Genomic DNA, 24,032 nt, shown 5'->3' on the forward strand with positions numbered 1-24,032 from the left:
CATTTTGGAATAGCCATTAAGCTGATTCCTAATATTAACCTGCCATCACAGAGAGCTTAGAAATGTCATTCATAAGCTTCTTAAATGGTTCTGTTGGAGGCCTCCCATAAAAGTATAATACAAAATCCAATTCTTTTCTATGTTTTTTGTCTTGAGCATTTCAGTAGCAGCCACTGCATCCATTGTTGATCATTCTGGCATAAAACCTAATTGGCTGCCACATCCTTCATACGTCAATCCATCACAAAGTCTTTTCTCCCTCATTTATCTCCTGCCATTTCATCATGTGCCTAATTAAGTTACTGGGTCAATACATACTACACTCCTGAGAGACCAGTGTAGTCTTTCTGTATTTGTCAGGCACTTTCCCAATTCAGATAATTAGGCTGTTCTGGTTTGTTGCCATTTCCGTCTCCTGGTGTGCTATAGCGTACTTTAAATTATTTGAACTGTTGGTCAGGTACCTATTTCTAGTGGAACAGAACCACTTCCTTTTACTGGATATTGCAATAGGATCTGGGAAAGTTTTCCTATCTTGGGAAGCCTGTGGAATCTTCAGTAGCTCACTATCTCGTCACCTGAGGGATTTGATCTCATAGGGATTTTATTAACATTTAGGAGAAACAAAGCTGTTACTCAGTTCTGGTACTTCTTAGGTGGGCACCATTGCCATTACAGTGGTACATCTGGTTGCGAACGGGATCCGTTCCGGAGGCCCGTTCGCAACATGAGCAGAATGCAATGCGCATCTGCGCATGCGTGCGCCATGATTCACCGCTTCTGTGCATGCGCGTGACGTCATTTTGCGCGTCTGCGCATGCGCAAGCGGCGAAACTCGGAAGTAACCCTTTCTGGTACTTCCGGGTCACCGCGGGATGCAACCTGAAAATGCTCAACCTGAAGCAAACGTAACATGAGGTATGACTGTATAAGAGAACGAGGAAAGCATTCATTGTGAGTTCTGGCACCTCTTTTCCTAGAAAAATAGCACTGTGGAGGATGAATATCCTCTATTTCCCTAGGCCCAAAGTTTGTAGCAGAGTAAAGTAGCAAAGTCCAGATTGTCAACATTGTTTGTCTGCTACACCAGATCTGCTTCTTAGCCCTTCTGCAAGCAAAATCCTTTCACACACAAACACAAACACAACTGTAACTGTACTGTCCTGGTTGTCATGCAGTTGCTAAGGCTTGGAACTATTTCTTATCAAAGTTGATACATGCCGCTCTGCAGAGTTCACAACTTAAGTTTTCAATCCAACTGGGTTTAAATAGTTCAACTTTTAAAAGGGTGGAATAGAATAGTAAAGAGATTTGATACATGTATTTGAAAGCATTATATGTAAATATGTAATAAATGTGAATGTACGGTAGCTAATAATGATCAGTTTACTGGGCTGCTAAATACACAAGTTGACACTAGTGCTTCTGCTTATTAGGACTGGCAATTTACCAAAGCCATGTCTAAAGAGACAATATATATTTTAATTGTGATGCAAGTACACCTAGGAAGACACAGTTGATAGAAAGCAATTTCATAATTCTGGTTATCAGTCTTCCTTTGGTGTTTGATTGTGGATTGTAAATACTTTATGACAGACCATCCTGCAACTCAGAAGCATCTTCCTGTGGCTGGTGGAAGGACTGGGAAAGGGAAACAGCTGCTAAAATTCTGGCATGCGTACACGCGCACACACTTCCTTTTAATGACTAGCCTCCATGAATTGCTCACAAGAGCCTCTGTAGTAGCAGCCCTCGCTCCCCCTAAGGGTGTTATAAAAATTGCCCAGGCACATAATAAAACCACTCTAAGTAAAATAACAGTAAAACCTCTAGCAGCAAATTCCAGAGGAGTAACCATGTTATAAACAATAAAACACACCCATCTTTAAAATGCACAGTGCAGAGATATATAAACAATTAGTGCAGTGATTATTGTTTTATCTTTATTTCAGTTTCTTGTATACAAAGCAAGCTGTGTTCATGGGAGGATGTTGAGTGCAGGCATTTCTTAATGATCTCCCTGATTGCGCTTCACTGATCAATTTTTCATAAAAATCTTCTAAGGATTGCTGTCATATGTCAGTAGTTTCATATTTTCAACTCTGACACACTTCACAGCCTTTGTGATCTTTAGCTCATCTCAGCCAAGTTGTAAGAAGTATTCCTTGTTCACCTTTACAGCTTGTGCAAGTTAGTATATTGAAATGTATGTGTTTGAATATTGGCTTTAAGTTGGGGAATGCATGTGTCCTCTTGTTTCCTGTTGCATTTCCAAGTTTTACAGTGATTCAACCAGATAAACGTGATGTGGGGTTTCCCCCCTGTTTTCCTGTTAAATCAAACTAACACCTCTGGGTGTGTCATTCAGTTGTCATACAAGAAAATAATACATGATAAATCTTGCTGTTCCAAGTATTTGTGTATTTATTTATAATACTAGTATCCTGCTTTATAACCCTATGAGGCTATTCAAGAGGCTTAGAAAAGATTTCCAAAATAAAACACCCACTCAAATCATAGCTCAGTGGTAGAGAACCAACATTATTCAGGCTCTTGCCCCTCTTCTCCCCTCATATCATACAAGGCAGCTGATTGATTGATTGATTGATTGATTGATTGAATTTATGTAACGCCCTATACCCGGGGGTCTCAGGGTTCTTCACACCATCTCTGAGGTGAGGCAGTGGCACTGAGCAGGTGGCTCTAACTCAGCCCATCCTTCCATTGCTGTCTGCTGACAGTCAACAGGTCCCATGTGGATAATCAAAGACATGACTGAATGTTTATTTAAATGTGTTGATTTGTACACATAAAATGAGAAATAATCATTATCAGCCAATCTGTTAAAAGATTTAAAATTATTTAATTGGTTGTCATCCCAAGTGAAAAGGGTAATATGTCGTATGCCATCTCCATGTTCTGTGTTTCTGTAATGTGTCGGTAAACAAATAGAAATGCAGTTAAACCTATAATCATGACATTTGGCTCCACTGTTTGCTGAGAAATGAGGCTATATAATTTTATGTATAATAAACATATAAAGGGAAAGCATTTTTTAAATTCTATACTGCTGCATATTAGTAGTTATTGTATGCCATAGACAGATAGTAACATTTTGATAGAATATTATACACCCTTCAAAATTTAAAATGAGCTGCAAGTTCTAAAGGCTTAGGTATTCTTGATATCACCAGAAATTATCCATCCTTAACCATTTTGAGTTTCTAATGGTAAATAAGATGAAAACTTAATTCATTTTTGTTTCAGCAGTGCCTTCTTCCCAGGAGACACAAAATCATGCAAATATAAACTCCCTTTTGAAATAATGAATGCATAAATATTGGCAACTGCATCAAGTTTCACAACAAGTCATGTTTTGAAAGACTAAAAAAATGAAGAAATAATTGATTCACATTTAATGAGAAAAAAGTTTTTGTTTGCTCTCACAAGTGAAATAAGATGTGTTTAGCTATGCATATTTTATTTTAAAGTAAAAGAACAGCTATTACTCTAAGGATGGGGTCAGTATGTGGGATCAAGTTTGTTGGTGGCACTGCACAGTCTTTGGAATTTCCAACATGGGAAGTTCAGTTGACATTTCTGTTCTTGCCAGTAAATGTTAAGTATTGACATTTCTTTTTCAGTGTTGTTGTTGTTTTAACTTAAGTGAAGGTATTTGCTTGCTTGATTTAATGATTGTTAGCCACCTCAAGATTGCCATTTGAGATAGAAAGGCAGGATCAAAATGCTTTTAATGGATAGAATGGAGTATTCCCCAAATAATAAGCCAGTTGACTTAGAAGTATACTTCATTTGTTTCAAGGGAGCAAGTGAGTATTCTTAGGATCTATTAGCAGCATTGTTCTTGACCTAAATTTTGGACAGAAATCCTTCTGATGTAAAACAGGGTTCCCATCAGCATCAAGCTGAGGTGTCCAATGCAGCACATTCCCATACTTTATGAAATTGATTGCAGTTTATGTAGCCTGATGATGTGGACAGGACCCTTGCAGTACAGTCAAACCTTGGTTTCCAAAATGCCTCCATTGTCATATGTTTCGGCTCCCGGATGCCGAAAACCCGGAAGTAACTGCTCCAGTTTCTGAATGGTTTTCGGAAGCCGGACATCTGACATGGCTTCTGTTTTGAGTTTCCCTTGTATTGAGTTACAGGTAGGTAGCCATGTTGGTCTGCCGTAGTCGAAACAAAATAAAAAAATTCCTCCCAGTAGCACCTTAGAGACTAACTAAGTTTGTTATTGGTATGAGCTTTTGTGTGCATGCACACATTTTTTTTTATTTTGTTCCTATTGTATTGAGGCGTCCGCTTTCAGTTTTCGGTTGTCAAACATTTCGGAAGTCGAACTGTCTTCCAGAACAGATTACGTTCGAGAACCGAGGTTTGACTGTAATGCGATTCACTTCTTGCTGTCTTAACCTCTGTCCATATTGGCAAATGAAAAGCCAGTGGGGGTAGCAGCGGCAACTGACCAGCACAGTCCAGAATGTTAATGCATCCCTATGCAGTGGACTTGTGCCTACTGTCCTTAAACAGGCAGCAGTACATTCACCTCTGAAGAAGCCCTTCCTGGACTGTGGATTACAATAACTGCTATCCTATTATGAATGACCTTTCTTGGGTAAGGTGGTGCAGAAAGTGATGGCAGAGCAGCTGCAGGGGTTTTTGTAGGATATCAATTTTGCTGATCCATTCAAGGCACACTTTTGTAACTGATTTTGCCTTTTGTTGTTGTTTAGTTGTGACCGACTCTTTGTGACCCCATGGACCAGAGCACGCCAGGCACTCCTGTCTTCCACTGCCTCCAGCAGTTTGGTCAAACTCATGTTGGTAGCTTTGAGAACACTGTCCAGCCATCTCGTCCTTTATCGGCCCCTTCTCCTTGTGCCCTCAGTCTTTCCCAACATCAGGGTCTTTTCCAGGGAGTCTTCTCTTCTCATGAGGTGGCCAAAGTATTGGAGCCTCAGCTTCAGGATCTGTCCTTCCAGTGAGCACTCAGGGCTGATTTCCTTAGATGACATGTATCAAGAGCTGAACTGTGGGAATGTGATTCTGCCTTTTTTGTTGTACAGTGATCTTAATACATTAGGGTGTTTGCATAGGTGTGCTCTTGATAGGGCTATCTTTGGGTCTGTTGTGAAAGCTGCAGCTGATGCAAAATGCAACAACCACCAGTAGCACATCTCTGTGCTTGCATTGGCTGCCCATATTATTATTTTAATTTGGAATACAACTAACAGCTTAGGTCCATGGTATCTGAAATACTTCCTGACACATTATATCACAGTACTTTATATCACACATTATATCACTCATAAACTCTTCATGCAAACACTCAATCATTGATGCGTCTATGTAACATTATGGTGCATGTTATGAGTGCATGTTGTGTAATTGTACCATAACTGCATTAAATAGCAGCAAAATAGCAAATTTAAGACAGCTATCTAGGTGCCTTTGACAAAGCTCAGTGAAGTCATTCTGAAGTTTCAGTGGGAAAACATAAGAAACGTATTGAGATGCAAAAAGGGCATTTTTACTTTAAAAGGTCAAACAGCCATTCATGTCCCATTGATGAAAGAGCACATTCACAGAGTTGGCTGTGTGCAATTCATTTCTTGAGCCTAGTCACTCAAGAAGGCAGGGATTTCAATTGAAGCTTCTGATCTAATCAGAGGGCAAGGAAAAAGTCCCTCATGCTTTTAGATCACTGTACAATAAAAGAAAAAGGCAGCATTAAATTGTTCTTTAATTTCATAAAAATCTGGCTGTAAAAAAATTAGCTAACAATTCTTCATCACATCCCTCCTCCAAAAGTTCCGCAAAAGAGGTGTGCCTTGACTTGCTTCCTGTTATAGAAGCAAGATGCATCTAAATGGGAAGGAAATTCCACAGACATGGAACCACCACTGAAAAAGCCTTTCCAAAGACCTCACACTTTGGGGGAGTTGCCGTGTGTGTGTGTGTGTGTGTGTGTGTGTGTGTGTGTGTGTTTCTGCAAATCCTAAGCCTGCTGAACTATCTATCTATCTATCTATCTATCTGTCTTGTGTGTGGATGGAGCCATTTTGGCTATATACAGATCAGCATTTAGAACACTGAAATTGCTTTTAGCATATATTGTGATAATTGGAGAACATACATTCCTGTTTTCAAAATAGGAAATGTTTAAAAGATTTTCTAACTTTAACAACAATCAGTATAGGACTTTGTAATTAGGTGTAAAATTAGCATTTTATTGGGATCGCTGACATTACTTCTCTCTACTATGGCAAAAGTATGGTGGGAAAATATATTTGGAAAGCAAGGCTACCTTCCATTCTTTTCCAAAAGTCATTTCTTGGAAATCATTAATGTTGGATAGACTTAACAATTCTACACCTTTTAATCAGTTATAAGCATTCCCATTGTGCAGGACAATTGATAGTGTTTTGGTAAGAGCATAAAATGAAATAGAATAATTTCATTTCAAAGTACATTAAAAGAAACAACTTCAGAAAATAAAAAACAATACAATGTTATCTGTGTACACTGAAGACATTATTTTATTCTTACTGTTCTGCATATGAAAAGAAATTTATTGGAAGGAACTGAGTATGCAGCACTGGATCTATCCAAAGTATATTTTCAAAATGCCATGTATGGGGATAGCGCTGCAATTTTATTATTGCAGGTGGGAAAATGTTACAATAGGACTCAACTGAATAATTTGGATTGATTATCTGAATGCTGCATTTGACTTGTTATCATCTTGATGCACATGTGGCTAGGGGAAAGAAGGGCTAAGAAACGGAGAAAGTGAATTGAGCATCTACTTTTATTTGCTGCAGTTGGAGTCACTGATTCATAAGGGGAAGTCCCTGATGCTGGGAGAGCACATAATGAGCCATTCTCATTGAAATAAGCTTATTTACTAGTTATTTTTCAGTATTCCCAGGGACTCAGACATTTATTTTCAAATTTGGGAAGATGGGCTCATGCAACAAGAAAAAATAAAAAATATTTCCTGGACATTTGTAAATGTCTGCTGACTTTGGTGTACACAGGTCTTAATATTTATGTCATAGGAGTTACTTTAGCATATTCCCATACTTTGTTAATCAAAAAATCAACTAAGGTGCAAAATAAGGACCATAATGGGACAATTCTGATGCATTGTTCTACAGTTATCACTGCACTTGTTGAAATGGGTATGTGGAAATATATATATATATATATATATATATATATTATCCTCTGGACTTCCTGAAGAAAAAAGTTGTAAGATAGGACTAAAAATGATTATATATATTATCCCACCAATTGTGGGGGAGGGTGATGAATGCAGAAAACAATAACTGTTCGAGTGGGTTTTTTAAATAGTAGTAGTAGTAGTAGTAGTAGTAGTAGTAGTAGTAGTCATATCTTTATTGTCAATGTACAACCTGTGTACAATGAAATTAACTGACCCCCCCCAAACACTCAATCTCATTGCACTCTGTGTGCTTGAGGCACAACACACCAACCCCGAAAGTCAGTTGCACTATATTATTTTTTCATTCAGCAGCCTAACAGCCCACAGATAGAAATTGTTTTTTAGCCTGTTGGTACTACTGGTTATACTTTTATATCTCCTGCCTGAGGGTAGAAGATTAAAGAGGTGCTGGCCAGGGTGTGAATCGTCCCTGATAATTTTTCTCGCTCTCCTAAGGCAATGATCCCTTGTGCTGTCATCTAGCGGACTCAAGGGACAGCCCATGATATCATGTGCCATGTTCACCACCCTCTGTAAAGGCTTCCTGTCCGACATACCACACTGTGATACAATATGAGAGGACACTTTCTATTGTGGACCAGTAGAAGGAAATGATCAATTGTTGTTTAACATTGTTCTTTCACAAGACCCTGAGAAAATTGAGAAAATGGTTCCATATCATCCTAGAGCATATTGTGACAAACTCATAAAAGCCAAGCATTAAAAATATTGATAGAAGGTTCAAAAGTAGACCACATAGCTCAAATAGCTCTGAAATAGGAACATATTTAGAATTAGACATATTCCAACAGATTTCACTGACGAGCACAACGGCATTAGCAGAGGAACATCATATTCAAAAACATAATTGTGTTTCTATCACAAACCTATCTCACTGTTTCAGGAGTATCTCAATTTCACCTAGCTCTATATCAATGTTTTACTTATCTTTGGAGTCTTGTATACGTCATCAAGAACACTTGGTAAGTAAATGGAAGTGCATTTATGAAGAGGAAATAGTTCATCTGCTTAAGGGTAAATTGGATTCCTTGACTAGAAGAAATTGTCAAATGTCCCTTCCCCCTGTCATGATATATATAGCCAGGTACAGGTATACTGTTCCTGACAGATTTTTATTCAGATTGCATTTTCAGTCTTTGAAAATGAAAGATGATTGTTGTAAAGGTATCTGTACTACAAAAGCACTGCTTCCTCAAAGTTATAAAACTGATCTACTTATTCCATAAGAAATATTCATTATTAAGAAAATAAGACAATTTAAAATATTTTGGTTATTTATAAAGGTGTGTCCTGGAAGGAGACATTAGCAGTACATTCATATTTTTCAGTTATCATGTGATGGTCCATGTGCAATTGGATCATAGGTGTTAAAGGTATCGGTTTGTCGGTTGCTCGAGAGCAATCAGGCAATATGCCTCGAAAGCGTGTTCTAAGGCTTTCTTATTAGTGATAAAACCTTTAGAATGCAGAGCGCCTGTATTCCATGTCCTGCTCATTCATTGGCAGAATCTGAGAGTGGGCAGTACTTAAACCTTCCCTAGCAGAGTAGTTTCTTGACGCCCAGTCTGCGCCTTCCCTCTCTGCGCGGAATCTTTCTGCGCAAGGAAGGCTTGGGTAACGGGGGACCTCCCTCCTCCCCGCTTTGCTCCGGCAAGGTGTCCTGGCACTGCCTTCCCTCCTCTGCCCCCTGCCTCTCCTCTCCACTAGAGGCGTGGCTACCTTCCTCCGCTGAGGAAGTGCTGCTTCCCACAATCTTTGGGTGCTCTATGTAATCCACCTGGCCTTTCCCCTCTTGCCCCTGAGCCGATGGCAGTTCCCTGACAATAGGAAAGAGCACATATTTTTAGAAAGGCAGGGCATAGATTCATTGATTATGAGGATGAGGATGATAAGGAGATGAGGATGAGTGAATTGTAGGTTCCATAATATGATATATATGTTGGCCTGTAACTCAAAGGAATGTTGCATCATCTAATTTCAAATGGATCTTAGGGTGACTTCACACTTGACATTTTGTTCTAAAGTACAAGTACAAAATACACTTGGCTTACATCAGTTGTGTATGGTGCACCTTCCTTAAATAATTCCTTCCCAGTAAAAAATGTGGAAGCAGTGTTTGCGCAGTTTGGAGTTTTGAATGGAGAGGATCAGAGAAAAGAGAGGGGGCTTTAGCTGAGGGTTGACCCTGGGAATGGTGGGGGCAAGGAATGGGAGTAGTAGTGTGTATTTTCCTCTGATTAGAATCTACTTGTATATTTGGAAACAAAAAAATTGTTACAAAGCTACCTCCCACGCTAAACTTTGGTAACATTGATGCTAGAATTTCTCACTGTTTAGCAGCAGGGAATGTGTTTTCTGAACTCTTTCAAAATCCAGGATAGCTTGGGCTTCTTGGCAGTTTGACAGAACCTTGCTTTATGTTTTGTGTTAATCAATGTTTAACATACCAGAAATAAAAGCTATCATCTGTATCATGCGACTATACTTATTCCGCTCCATTTCTCTTTCCTATTTGGTCAACAAAAGAAGACCTGAGTCTTACTGTTATAGATATCAAAAGTAGGGAGGAACACAGAGCTTAGTCCAGTGCAAAACCCATTTCACCTCTGCAAATAAAAGTAGAAAATGAAATCTGTAAATGTTGTGATGAAAGAAAATTAATATAGAAAATCAAATTATTCAATATCTTCTTAAGTCCATAAGCCAAGCCTGGTATTATCTCAGTATGTATTGCCATGAATCTCTGTAGCCAGTTTTAAAAGGACACAGACATTTCTATAGACATTTAATTTATGTGGCTGATTGCAGTGTCTTCCAGAGCTGTCTGGTTCTTTTCCAAATTTGTCTCCACCTGCTACGTCCAAGCATCTCCTTTAAAATGTGTGCTGTGACCAAGCAAATGGGGCCACTTCCATAGCTCTTACGATGATACCACTAAGCTGTAGGTAGCCTCACTTTTCTCTGTTTCTAATACCCTTACCATAATTTCTACCTTGGAAAAGATTTGGAATTGCCCTCCAATACACCATGTGATGCTGAAGTATTTATGCAGCAACACCAATAACTTACTGCTAATCTATTTTAAGGGTTTATATCAGGCTCCCAGTATGAGACCAAGGCAACAAGGTTTCTGTGAAGTGGTGCTGGGAACCCCAAATAAGACCCTACGTTCTGCTGTAAATTGTTATAAGAGCTCATTCAATCTAAAATGCCATTACTAACATTTTGGGTTTGTTTGTTTTTTACACAGGTTTACCGAGCAGAAATTGCACCTCTTAAAGAGAACGTGAACAATGTTAATGACCTAGCTCATCAGTTTACCTCTTCTGAAATACAGCTTTCCCCATATACCCTCAACCGCCTCGAAGACTTGAATGGAAGATGGAAACTCCTGCAGGTAATATTGTATAACATAACCCTAACCCTAAAAATGACTGTCTTAGGTAAGAAAATGGTTTTACAATAAGTATTCTCGAATGTTTCTAGCAATACATTGTATTTCACCCGTGTTCTTCATGCCCAGCATGAATAGTTGCTTGGAAATGAATAAAATACATAAAATATACCATAGGCTTTGACACGTGTATCATTAACTGGATCAGAAACCATGTGCAGAAACTTGGTTCCTAGCACCCATTCACCAACAAGCTGCTACCATGCAAGTAGTGCTGGTTGTATAATTAGCAACATCTGTTTGGTGAAGAGAAGCTTGTGGCTACTGCACATCCTCAGTTTACTCCGAGCCATTGCTTTAGATAAGGGGTAATTTCTGTATGCTTTCCATCCTTCTCAAAATACTTTAATTCCCCACTCCCTTCCTTTGAATATATTTTATCGCATGTGGAAGACTGAGCTTCGCATTTACTTTCACTGCTTCAATCCATTCTCTGTTCTCTTTTAAACAATTCCTGGGAACATTAATTTTAAACAGTACCCTTTTCTACAAGCAGTTTAATGGTGCCTTCCACCTTGCATGCATTGAGATTACATCAGTAGAATCAAATCCAAAATTACAGAGCATTATATTCATTGTGGTCATTGGCAGAGTTTGATCAAGCTATTAAGTTTATCAAAAAGGTGGTTTTCATTTTAAAGGATAATTAAGTTTCCCATATAAAATAGAAGCAGATTTTTTAAAAAAATGGGTAAAGGCTGTAGTGCAAATTAGACATAGACTGAGCTTAAAGACTATATATATTCCTTTAACATCATGTGCAGAATCTACATATTAACTTGATTGTATATGAACACATGATACTGTTGCAGCACAGTCCTACATACACATTCCAGTGTTGATGGCTGAGTGACTTAGGATTGTGCATAGTTGCATTTCTCTTGGTGGAAAGGAGTGCTGCTGGTTTTGGTGCTCTACTCCTGCAGATGCCCAGGCTGCACCCAGATGGCAGATGCCCAGGCTGCACCCAGATGGGTTTTCCTGCCAGCAATAGCAATCAGAAGCCCTGAAATGAGATGTTGCGGTGAGAGTGCAGCACAGGCAGCTTTGAATCCACTGGATCACTAGCTTCACAGATTCCCCAAAATGCCACTCCTCAGTGGCCCAGACATGGGTTGACCTGGCATAAAATTAGCACGAGCCATCAGGGATTCAGATGTAGCAATGGATCTGCCACTTTGCTCCACCCCAGCCTCAAAATAAGATTTCTCTGTTACACAATCAGTAGATATCAAATATGGACCAGTACTGTATATAGACTTGGATTGCCTGAAAGGCATACACCTGACAGTTAGTTTGCCTGTGCAGCTGAGCTTTATGTATGTGGGGTGGCTATTCCTTGTATGGATGCCTACACTGGATACTGCAATATGTGATTAAAAGGGCACATTTTTTACAATCTACATTCTGTGTGCTGGGGTTGGTTTATGGATGCCAGTGTGCTCAGATAAGCTGACTGATACCTGCAACTGTAGACATGAGATGTCTGTGGAGACACAAACGTCCAAAGGGTGCAAAATAGATTATTCAGTATTTCTAAACAAGATCCATGTGGCCATGCCCCTGTATCTTAGTGCAGTTGGGAATATGTATTTATGTGGGCTGTCAAGGGCAGCTGCTGCTGGTGTGTGTGTGTGTGTGTGTGTGCGCGCGCGCGCACGCTCAGGATTCCAGCAATAAGGGGTCAGGAGCCTGGAGGCTATTTTGAGTAGGTTTGCTGACTGGATTACAGGAAATTGTATATTTCAGTTTAAGCATCCATTTGCTTGCAGATAACTAATAGAGGAAAATAGGTCAGGGGATATTTTGAAGCATTATACCTTGCATTATTAACTTGTATAAAAGAGGCTACTTCTGTGTCAAATACATTTCTATTTCCCAATTTGAAATACATGTTATTATGGCAGAGGTATAAAATTAATGTTTACTCAGATTATTTTTCTCTTGCGTTTAACATGATTTGCTAGTTAGTTTAAACTATCTTGAGTAGTAGCATCTCTGTGTTTTGGATCAAGAAAGTGAGATAATTTCAGTGTTTTTTCTTATTCTTATTTATTAAACTTATTAGTTGTATGTTGCCTGAATGGTCTCCCATTATATTTTAAAACTTTGGTCCTGAATCTGCTTCCTGTTGATAGTCATTGTAATTTTTAAAAGCATAAAAAGCTAAAAGGTCTTGTAAACCATGAAGCAAAACATCTATATTAGTAAAAGCAAGTTTCATCTTCCCAGCAGAGGGTGATTCTGATCTTTCTTAGAACTTGAAATCCTCTTTTAGTTCCAGTAGTTAAGAAATTGCTCTTGTGTTTTGCTTGAGAATCAGAGCTGTTGCCATGGCCGCAGTTTTCATGGTTCCTGAATGGACTATCAATGAATTAATTGATTATGTAGTTTGACTTCTACAGTTAGCACCATGTCCACTTCTGTGAGCTTAATATTTGGCTCTAAGGAGCATCTTCCATGTGGAAATATGCATGCTGGCTTTTTAGCAAAGTGTGAAGCATGAAGGAGTAATCTGTTTCCAGCTACTTTCAGATATTTGAGTCATAGCTGTCAACGTTTCCCTTTTTTTAAGGGAAATTCCCTTATTCCGAATAGGATTCCTCGCAAAAAAGGGAAAAGTTGACAGCTATGATTTGAGTAGTGGCAGATACGTTGTCTATTTGAATTCTCTGTTTGTGAAATTTAAACAGCACCTCTCTTTATATTATACCCTAAATAGGAAGTACGATTTAAAATATATTTAAAACTATTGAAGAGCTACAGTTGAAACGTACTATAGCATGGCATTCTATAAACATCTGTGTTGCTCCCTGATTCTTAAGCTGTGTGTAGCTGTGTTTCATTCTCAGTTAACAGTGATTTAATTGCAAATCCATCTCACGTTACTAATTTAGTTAATTTATTCATAATTAACAGTATTCTATTTTCTGCCAAGGTTTGTGGCACTGCAATAATAGTATTTTTTCATTAAAAATAAAATGTAAGGGCTGAATTTCTGAGGGTCTTTTTTATTCAGTTACTTTGTGAAACTAAGTAAAAAAAAAAGGTGAAATACTTAAGACATTTATTGTTTTCTATTAGAGTTAAATGAGAAACCTTTAGGAGCATAACTTTTGAGATGAAATGTTTTGCCAGCTTTTGTGTGCCCTAAAGTGAACATTTACATTGGAGCTGAGAGTTAACTTCCTCCAACAGAAATAGTCTTTTCTCCAATGGAAATACAGTACTTCTTCCGTTGGAAGAGGGGAGACTTTGGATACAACCCGATACCTACTTTTACTCCCAAATTGTCAGAAGGCCATGCAGTCACCCTCCTTTTGGAAGGCATGGGCACATTTGCAAATCTGTGAAACTCATGTAAGCACTACACATGCACTGCGACCAAGCACATACCACAACCTATTTCATTGGCTAGAACAGAATATGTGACTTCTGTATGTAATGGTAGTATTATGAGGTCTTATTTGTTTGCATTTATTTATCACATTTATATCCCCTTTCCTCTAAGAAAAGGGGATACACCATTCTCTTTCTCTTTATCCATACAACAACCCTGTGAGGTAGGCTAGGCCAAGAGGCATTGATGGACACAAGGTCACTCAGTGAGTTTTTGTTGCTGAGTGGGGATTTGAACCCTGGTCCCCCTAGTCCAGCATTCTAACCACTCACCACACTAGCTGTCAGAAGCATCTCCAAACTATTTCATTTTAGGCTACAGTAGTTATAATGAGTGTAAATCTCAGAATCACTGGGTAAGATCTTCAACCAGTGCTGTGGTACAGTGTTTAGGGCATACAATGTTGGACTGGTGCCAGAGAAACCCATGTCCAAATGTCCACTTAGCTATTCAGCTCACGTAGCAAGGGGCAAGTTCCTATGAGCAGCCCCTGATATGGTAGATCAGTGGTTCTCAAAGAGTGTGGTACCATTTGATAAACGATCACCTGAAACAGCCACCAGTTCCCTGGTTTTGTTTGATTCTGTTGCTGGCATGTATAGTAGGAGCTGATGGATCTCAAGAGAAAAAGTTGTTGCCAGCAGGGGCTGCGATCAATAAGAGCTCCTTTGGGTACGCATAAGAGCTTGTGCTTACCAAGCAGAACCTTTTATTCTCTGAAAAGCAGCTCCCTCGTGCAGTGTATCATAAGGTGCTTTTGAATTTCCTCTGAATTTCAAAAGCAGTTTTCCATGTGGTACATAGAGCTGTGATCTAAAGAAGAAACGCTTTTTTAAAAGCAACCTTATTGTTCTTTTTCATAATCACAGAGAAGTGGGTGGGTTGTTCTTATTCAAATTAACTTCTTTTGTTGTTGTTGTTGCTGCTTTCTTTATTGTTTTAGCAATGGCTCCCTATCTCCTTCCAGTATTATTCTTTTTGATTAAGAGAAAGTCAGTACTGCACTCCTCCCCTCCCCTGCCTTGAGTTTCTCAGGGGAAGACCGCAGCAGAGTACTGCACCCATCAGAGATAGGCTTTAAGTGGTGGAAGTTATGTGAATTACAACTTACTTCACACTGCCATTCCCTTAGGGTCAAATTAAATGAGAACACAGCCAGTGTCTGAGTAAGTGCATATAAGCTTTGAAAGAAAGGGGGAAAGAACAACTCACTGGGTTGTCATTAGTTTCCCAGTTCCAACTTTTTCCACAATGGTAATAATGTATGACAAGGTTTCTGGGGCAAGAGCAGACCACATTGCCAGGCAAAAAGAGCCTGATCATGTAGAATCAAATGTCTTCCCCTGCTGCTGCTGCTGCTGCTGCTGCCAATACTACTACAATCTCCACAACACATTAATCTGCCAATATGTGTTAAATCCAGGGGTAAGGAACGGGACAGAGTCTCATTGTGCTATTATGGTTCTGTCAGTTAATAGCAGGTGAGGAGGAAGGAACCTGGGCACATAAACCTAGGCACCTTTGTACTATATCTGGCCAGAGGTCCCAAATTGCTAGCCATGACAGATGGTATCATTGGTTCTTATCCTTATTGGAAACTTCTGTGGTTAACAAACAATGAGTCCTCCTCTGTACTCCACACCTGCTGCTCAATGGCATGTGTAGCACAGCCTGCGCCACCACAGCCATGCAGCAGACCATACTTTAAGCCACCACTATCCCACCACTGCCAAGCACTTGATTAGTGTAAAGCTGTTGTATCTGATATTGACTCCTCTCCCCTTTCTGCCAGCCTGCATTGTGAGATAAGAAAATGGAAGCAGAGTTCAGTCATCAAAGGCACAACTTTTTAGAAATTGGTGCCCAAGTTTTGGTTTTGAATTTCCTGTTCCCTCATTGTTCCTTTCCCATGGATTTTTAAGGTTGTGGGTAGGGACTTTCCTGTTTTGATTGTATACAAGCTGCTATGGGGGGCTTTTTGGTAAAGAAGAAGATGAAGAATAGATTCTCCTCTCTGGAGATAAACAAAATTTCATTTGAGCCTTGTGACATATACAATAATAGTGTTGATATTACCATATTTCAGTTCCATCTTGATATGCTGCATCAAAACTAGGTGTCTTGTGGCTCCTTAAGGACTATAAAATGTGTTGTGCCGTAAGCTTTCATAGGCTGAATCATAAAGCCTTTCTCTGGCATTTGAAGCGTGTGATATGTATCTGAGGAAATGGCCCACAAAGACTTATCAGAGCGCTATCCTGTAGTATACTATATTTACAAACTCTACTCTCCCTTTCCCCCCCCCCCCCAGGCCAGTATTCATTTCTTCCTCAGTCATTATTGACATGGTGTAGAATCAAGCTAGATAAATACAAGCTTACGCCCACATTTTGAACCCTTTCAGATAGAAAGAATGGTTCTTCAACCATAGTTATATGTTTCAATGAACAACAAGGTACCGTAACATAAGCATGACATAAATGGACCGTTCAATTTATGAAGCTTTACACAAAGTATCAAACTATTGTAAAATTCAGTCTTGCCTTGTAGCAAGAGGTTTGGATTAGTTGTCCACTTAGTCCATTTCAGCTGAATAATTTTGTTTGTTTTAAATATTTCTGAGCCATCTTTCATGACTAGCATTCTCAATGCAGCTAACATTAACGCACACTTCATTAAATATAAGCTTTGAAACATACAGTTCAAATCACAATACAGCAGCCAGTTAATTTAGTTTATAAATACCAACTCTCATTAACCCCAGCCAGCATATCCAGCTATCAGGAATGATGGGACTTGTAGTCCAAAAACATCTGGAGGGACATCACATTGGCTATCCCAATGTAGACCTACTTTCACTTACTGAAAGAAGTTAAACTCTGTATGTGTTTAAAACTAGCCTTGTGTCTACCCCAATGGATTTCCTGTTTTCTGAGATAGTTTGATGTTTAACCAGTGGAAAATCAAAATGCTGAATGAAAATCTGTGCAGCCATGGGGGCCCAGATTTATTTATAAAACTATTTTTGTGCTGTGTATTTCCTCTAAGGATTATATAAATCCCATTAAAAGAACTGCTTCCCAAATTACTGCAGGGTCCCGCCCCTCCCCTCCTTTTGAGAAATATATTCAGATGCATCTAGGTGAACTTCCAGAATTTTAATTATATCTATATCAGATGAGCTGCAGAAATATAAAAGGGGTTTTGAAGAGATTTAATTTTAGATAGCAGCTTAATTAACAGCATTTGGAAAAACTAGTGCAACTTTAATTAAATGTCTCTACATTAATTTAGTCATTTAATTGAAAATGCATTGGGATAGTGCTTACAATTTATCACCCTTGCTGTTTGAAGGAAGGGATTTTTTCTAGTAAAGTGTAATAATAATAAACTGCTATTTTTATGTCCTTGCGATCTTTGTCAGCTGGATCATATTTTCCTTGAAAATATGAATTTTGATTTGTGAGATTTTCTGAAAGCACACATTGTTAGGAAAGGATGTAAAAAATGATAGGATTCCAAGATGCATCTTGCAGGATTCCCTCCATTACATATTTTTTTTAAGATACAACAGCCCAACCACTTTAGCATTGCCCTGTCCTTTAGTTTTGAGCAGCAGGGTTCAGATCTGTGAAACATTTTTAAGCCTGCAATCCTGTACCCTCTTACCTGGTAGTAAGTCTCACTGAACTTACTTCTGAGTAGATTGGTATGGTTTTGTGCTGCTCGTCTCTTTCTGTGCTTTCTACTAAAATATAGTATTGTAGAGTATACTATATTAATTTGCAGCATCCTTAACTTAATCAGGCCCATTATGCCAAAAATATTCTATTTAGTTTCCTAATGATTTGTTTTTCTCTTTCCAGGTCTAAGATGTTCACTGCATATCAAATATCCATTGCATAAATGGGTATTTGAAGCCATTTCGGCTAGAAATTTCTCACTAATATAGCATTCCTTCTTACAATAACAACTGCGTGTTTGGCTTCTTGTACATCAGAATATCCAATACGGTGCCCTTCAGAAGTTGTGGAGTTCATTTCCCATCATTCCTGACCATTAACCATGCTGGATCAGGATGATGAGAGTTGGACGTCAAAACATTCAGAGGGACACATTGACTAACCCTGTTGTACATAATCTATACATTAAAAGCCAACCATTGTACTAGTTGTCCAATTATTTTGTCCCGTTCAGACTGGAAACTTATACGAGGTTTCCAGCCAGAAATTCCATTTTTTTGGGGGGGTGTTTTAACAATAGGTGTATGTGCAATACCAATTAAAAATGAAAAAAGGAGTCTGTCTCCAATTTTATTACATAAGAAACCTATCTTCCCAGTTATGTGCATATATTAAATGTATGTTGCCTCTGCCATCAACTCCTTCCTTACTTTGCTTCCTATTTTATGTTGCAATGCTTGCCTGGTAAGAATAAACTATTGAGATGCCTTCTGAAGATGATATACTTTGTATAAATTGCAGTCAGGGAAGCATTTCTTGTTTCAAGTAATCACTCTAAGAAAAACAAAAGTATTTACATAATTGCCATGCTACTTTTCTCATAAGAACAGTAGCTACTCCCTGAAGCTATCATAACTCCTTGGTTGAAAAGTAGGAGGTAGAAGATGACTATCCTTTGTTCTCACAATTAGCAATTCAGGCAAGCAGCAGTAGCAACTTCAGAGGATGTCTCAGTTGAGTTTTTCGTGTGTGTTTTCCTCTCTTTCTCTTTCTCTCTCTCTTAGCAGAGACAGTCTGAGGAGCTTCTACAGCTTTTGCACATGCTGGCAAGACTGTACAAAGATGCTAACTTAATAATAATTTAGTGAGACTAAATAGATGGAAGAGCATTTCTGTCTTTTGCAGACAGACAAACATTTGTATTGTTTTGCATACTATGCCAATAAAAAAGTTATTTACCACTCAAGACATTCAGAAACAAATTATTATGGTAACACATAAAAGATTCCACAGGTATACCATGTGCAAAGTATGTTAACCCCAGAGCAAACTTGCCACTGTTACTGATTTCTAAGGTTATTATATCATGGTACTCTTGCATCAATTAACAGGCCTTAGTATTAATAACTGAACTTTTCTTCCCTTGCATTATTTGAAGGCAAATATGACCAGTTAGTCAAGTAATACTGAAGAATGAATACCTGCTTAGAAGATGTTCCACATTTAGCAAGAAATCCATTAAGATTCCTGAACACTTTATAACATAAAAAACTGGAAACAGGAATGCTACTGCATATGCAGCAGTTAAGTATGAGAAAAACAATCCCACAAGGGATCAATGTTCAAACAATTTTTAGATTCCATTTAGAAAATACCTAAAACCAAGAAATGATGGCTATATTAAAATCAACCCCTTGGCATCATAACTAAAATGTGAAGGTGCTCTTCACAACGCTAAAGTTATTGATTCTATTTTTAACAGTACTGCAGACACAAATGACTGATTATAACTCTCAAGATATACCTCATTCCTGTAACTTAGTGGCCCCGCAATGCATAGTCAATGCTGCTGAACTAATACTGAATGTAAAACTGAAGGAGAAACTGGTCCTGAGGTGAATTTGTTCCCTAGGAGTAGATTTGTTGGCAGCCCCAACAACCTCCACGTTAAATTTTTTGCAGCTTAATATGTGAATCGAAATATCTAGGGTCCACCTTCCGCTTCTAAAAAGCAAAAGTAAACATTTCAACAGCTTTATTCTCCAGGAGACAGTTTTCTCTAGACAGTTGAAAAACTCTATGCAAATGCCTTTGTAAGAATAATTTATATTCATATGAATTATTTAATAATTTATGTTTGTATTCACATATATATTTTTCATATTGAAAATTATCATCTCAATGGGGTGTGTCAACAGCCCCATTTATTTCAGTGGCTTTACCTTTATCATGGCATTGATCCAGTTTGTGTGCAATGCTAAGCCAAACCATGGCTAAGCATGAACAAGAGAGCATGTGGGTCCTTGCAGCAAAAACTAGAGGAGTGGCTGCTTCACTCCTCCCCAGTCCGGTGGCGGCGGCAGTATTCAGAGCTAAGCTGTGGTTTTGTTTAGTGTTACATTGAAACCTAGAGCTCACTGTATGTCTCACTGAGACACACCACTTGTGGATTGAGTGGTAAGCCAAAAGCAAACTTTGGTTACACTGCATGGTTTGTTTGGAGCAAAACAACCATGAGCCATGGTTCATTCATAATGCTAAGCAGCGCTTTTTTCCCCCAGCCTGAACTTGCCGGAACTCAGTTCTGGCACCTCTCAGGTGTGCACTATTGCCATTCTAAGAGAATGATGGAGGTATTTGTGGTGAGTTCCAGCACCTCTTTTTCTTGACAAATAGCACTGATGCTAAGCCAAACCTTGACTTAGCTCTAACTGTGCAGCAAGACTGGGAGAGGCAGTGAATGAAGCTTCTGCCATTTTAGCCATGGTTTGGCTTAGCAGTGCATGTGAACCAGGCGTAAGCCTGGCTCCAACCCAAAACATTTTACATTGTCTCTTTCTAGAGATGCACATAACAGTTAGTATTATTTCATCATAATATATTATGATTTCTGTTCTATAGCACATAAAATAAAAAGCTTTAATAGGCAGGTGAGTTTGTTAAGAAATTATTGAAATAAATAAAAGAAGCCAGCTAACCTATTGAGAGAGGGGGGGGGGAGAGAGAGAGAGTTTTCTACTTCTTGTACTTTGACTGCTGCAGTGCGTTGAAATCCAAAAGTGTCCTCCTATGTGTAGAAGAGGTGTCGTGGAAGGGCTTACCTGGCAAAAAGGAAACTTAATTCCAGAAGTTCCATTCTACTTGCATAATCTCCTAGGCTTGTTTCTCCGTACCCATACATCCCTCTTATCTAGGAAAGCAAGAAGTATTATCAAAGTTCAAGACACATTCCAGCCAAGCAAAAGCACTCAAATAAAGTGCAAAGGAGGGGAGGGGTGTGTGGCCTAAGGAAAGTCCTGAGAGATAGATAGAGAGGCTTGGAGGGTTGCCATTCCTGTTGTTATGCATCATATGAACTCTTGAACATCTATTTGTTGAATTGTGAATAGTAACTAAATTCTTTCTGGTCATAGATCTAACACTAGTAGTAAATTATTAATGGTACAAGTGTGCCATCGTAAATTGGTATGTTTCAAAGGATCTTAGACAAAGTTAAAGAAGACTGGAAAGGTGAGCAATAATTAGAGCTGGATATATAAATAAATGTATGAGAAAGATCACCAACCAGGAGAAATGAGAATGACATTTTTTAAAAAGAAAAATCTTATACAAAAAAAAGTGAAACGAGGGGGGGGGACCATAAACTTATTGCACCAGGAAATATTTAACAAAATGCTATCAACATACAAGTTGAGGGAAGATAATTTTAAATTAGAAACAAAAGCAACACCAAACATAGTATACATCTAATGAATATATCCAAACATACAATTTTTGTCTCTGCATACTATTCTTTCAGGTTTTTATTTAAAGCTACTGAAAGTTATTTGGAATAGTGAAAAGAAGGGCTACCATGGGTAAAGAAATGCCACATATTGTTTCAACACCTGACACAGTGATGAAAAAGAAATCTAAATTCCATGAAGTCCCTTTGAAGCCTTCTATTCCAAATACTCACCATCTGTTTTCTTGGTGATTGTTTTTAAATAAAGATGCATAATGCTGTCATTGAATTGAATAAAATTCCCTTGATTATTATTTTCAACCTGATGATGTAGTAAACAAATTATTCAAATAATGTATATTTGGGCGTGATTCAATTAATGAATCCCATCAGCAGAAGCCCTGAGCAAGGGCTCCCACTGGTGCAGTGGGGTTTTGCCCCTTTAAATCCCCCAGCACACCCTGCTTGTGGGCAGGGGGCAAGAAAACCCCCAGAACAATGGGGGGGGGATAGTTCCATCTGGCAAGCTGAAATGCCTGTCCCGATGGAACAATTGCTTTAGCATAACATTTAATTCCTCCCTTTGTTCTTTATTTGTTATGATAAAAAGAGTGTTTTTAAAAACTATTTTGCTACATGTTAAACAATTTATACAGATCAATTTTTCTTTATAGTTTTTCTAAAAGGGCTAGGGGCGCTTTGCCCTTGCACAACTAGTATTCTGAGGTCCAGTCCCTCTAACACAAATGTTTCATTTAGCTGTGATGGGTAATAGTCATGGATAGAGTTACAGTGCAGTCCTATGCATGTCTACGTAATAAGTCCCACTAAAGTTAATGGGACTTACTCCCATGTAAGTAAGTATGTATAGTACTTCAGCCTTATTTCCATGATATCCTATAATACACTTGTAAGGCCACACAAGCAGTTGGTCACAATGGGTGAAATTTAACTAAGTTTTATTCAGAGTATACCCACTGAAGTTAATGAACATGACTAGGTTAGGTCCATTAATTTCAGTAGGTTCACTCAGAGATGCATAATCATCACCACCATCTTCATCACTGTTGAATACCATCCAATTTAAACAGTGAATTCCATAAGTTGATTATGCACTGTATGAAAAACTTCCTTTACAATCAAATTTATCATTTTCTTCTGATTCTAGAATTATGAGAAGGAAAACTATGTTATCTCCGTTCTCCACACTATTCTTAATATCATCAACCTCTATTATGTTCCGTTGTTGTTGTTGTTGTTGTTGTTGTTGTTGTTGTTGTTGTTGTTGCTGTTGTTGTTGTTGTTGTCATACCCCACCCATCTGGCTGGGTTTCCCCAGCCACTCTGGGTGGCTTACAGCATATATAAAACATAGTAAATTATCAAACATTAGAAACTTTCCGATACAGGGCTGCCTTCAGATGTCTTCTAAAAGTTATGCAGTTCTTTATCTCCTTGACATCTGAAGGGAGGGTGTTCCACAGGGAGGGTGCCACTACCGAGAAGGCCTTCTCCCTAGTTTCCTGGTTCCCTAGTCTTAATCATGGTTCTTCTATATGCAAAAAGCCTACATATTTTAGCCTTTCCTTGCAAGGAACCTGCTTTTATTCATTAATCATGCTGATTTATCTTTTCTGCAACTTTTGTTGGCATCAAACTACACAATAGTTGTAATTGAATTTGATTTTAAAAGTGCATCTGCTCTGTTATAACTTTCAACACAGTTATTTATCAGTGATTGTTCAGTAAAACAACTAGAAGCATTGGTAATGTTCTTTGAGCTATTTCCAGAGATGACTTGAAGTGTCCAAGGCCGCATGGGTAAAAGGTAAAGGTACCCCTGCCCGTACGGGCCAGTCTTGACAGACTCCGGGGTTGTGCGCCCATCTCACTCAAGAGGCCGGGGGCCAGCGTGGCCCTGACCAGATATGAATGCATCACCTCTAAGTCCACATGTTGGCCATATCATTTGCACAGTTTATTGTGATAATTATCTTCCAGCTTGAAGACAATAACAATTGTGCAGCCTGGATAACATATGAAGGAAATTTCTCCATTTGGCCTTAATGTCTAATTCATTGTTATATTTGAGGGGGTTCTGGGATGGGAAGTATGGTCAGAATGTGTTATAACACTCCCTCAACATGGGTAGGCTCCTTACTTTTGCCCAAATGGCTGAAAAATATATTAATTCCATGGTGTTGTGGTAAAAGGTTTACCGGGAAAGAAGTGTCCTTCTTATGCTATTCTGTCACTATGATTTCTTAGTAAAGTTGTATCATTAGGCAATTCAGCCAGGTAATGTCAAGATGGTTATCTGAACAAATCTTCCATGAGTACCTTACTGACACATACAGTAATGACTTTCCCTTTTGTGAACTTTCTGAAAGCAAAATGCATTTTGCCATCTCTAGTGTGACTTCTCAGTTAATAGCTTTAGTGGCAAATAATCAGATGGTGCCTCTAAATTCATGCATGCATGTTGGTGCATTTGAATG

The 24,032-nt window shown here is 38.6% G+C and overlaps 1 protein-coding gene across 14 annotated transcripts in view; it reads left to right on the top strand.

Annotated features, from left to right (window-relative positions):
* The window catches only part of DMD (dystrophin), a 995,174-nt gene that overhangs the window by 825,578 nt on the left and 145,564 nt on the right, over window positions 1-24,032 (top strand). For all 14 annotated transcript variants that reach the window (XR_008330242.1, XR_008330243.1, XR_008330241.1 and 11 more), the window contains one exon: window positions 10,524-10,670. Coding sequence is in view for 11 of the 14 variants with exons in the window: in XM_053386964.1 (XP_053242939.1) it covers window positions 10,524-10,670 (147 nt within the window). In the remaining 3 variants the exon portion in view is untranslated. The remainder of the gene's footprint in view (window positions 1-10,523; window positions 10,671-24,032) is intronic.

The sequence above is a fragment of the Podarcis raffonei genome, chromosome 4 (assembly GCF_027172205.1).
Source record: "Podarcis raffonei isolate rPodRaf1 chromosome 4, rPodRaf1.pri, whole genome shotgun sequence".
In the NCBI taxonomy this organism is placed as follows: domain Eukaryota; kingdom Metazoa; phylum Chordata; class Lepidosauria; order Squamata; family Lacertidae; genus Podarcis; species Podarcis raffonei.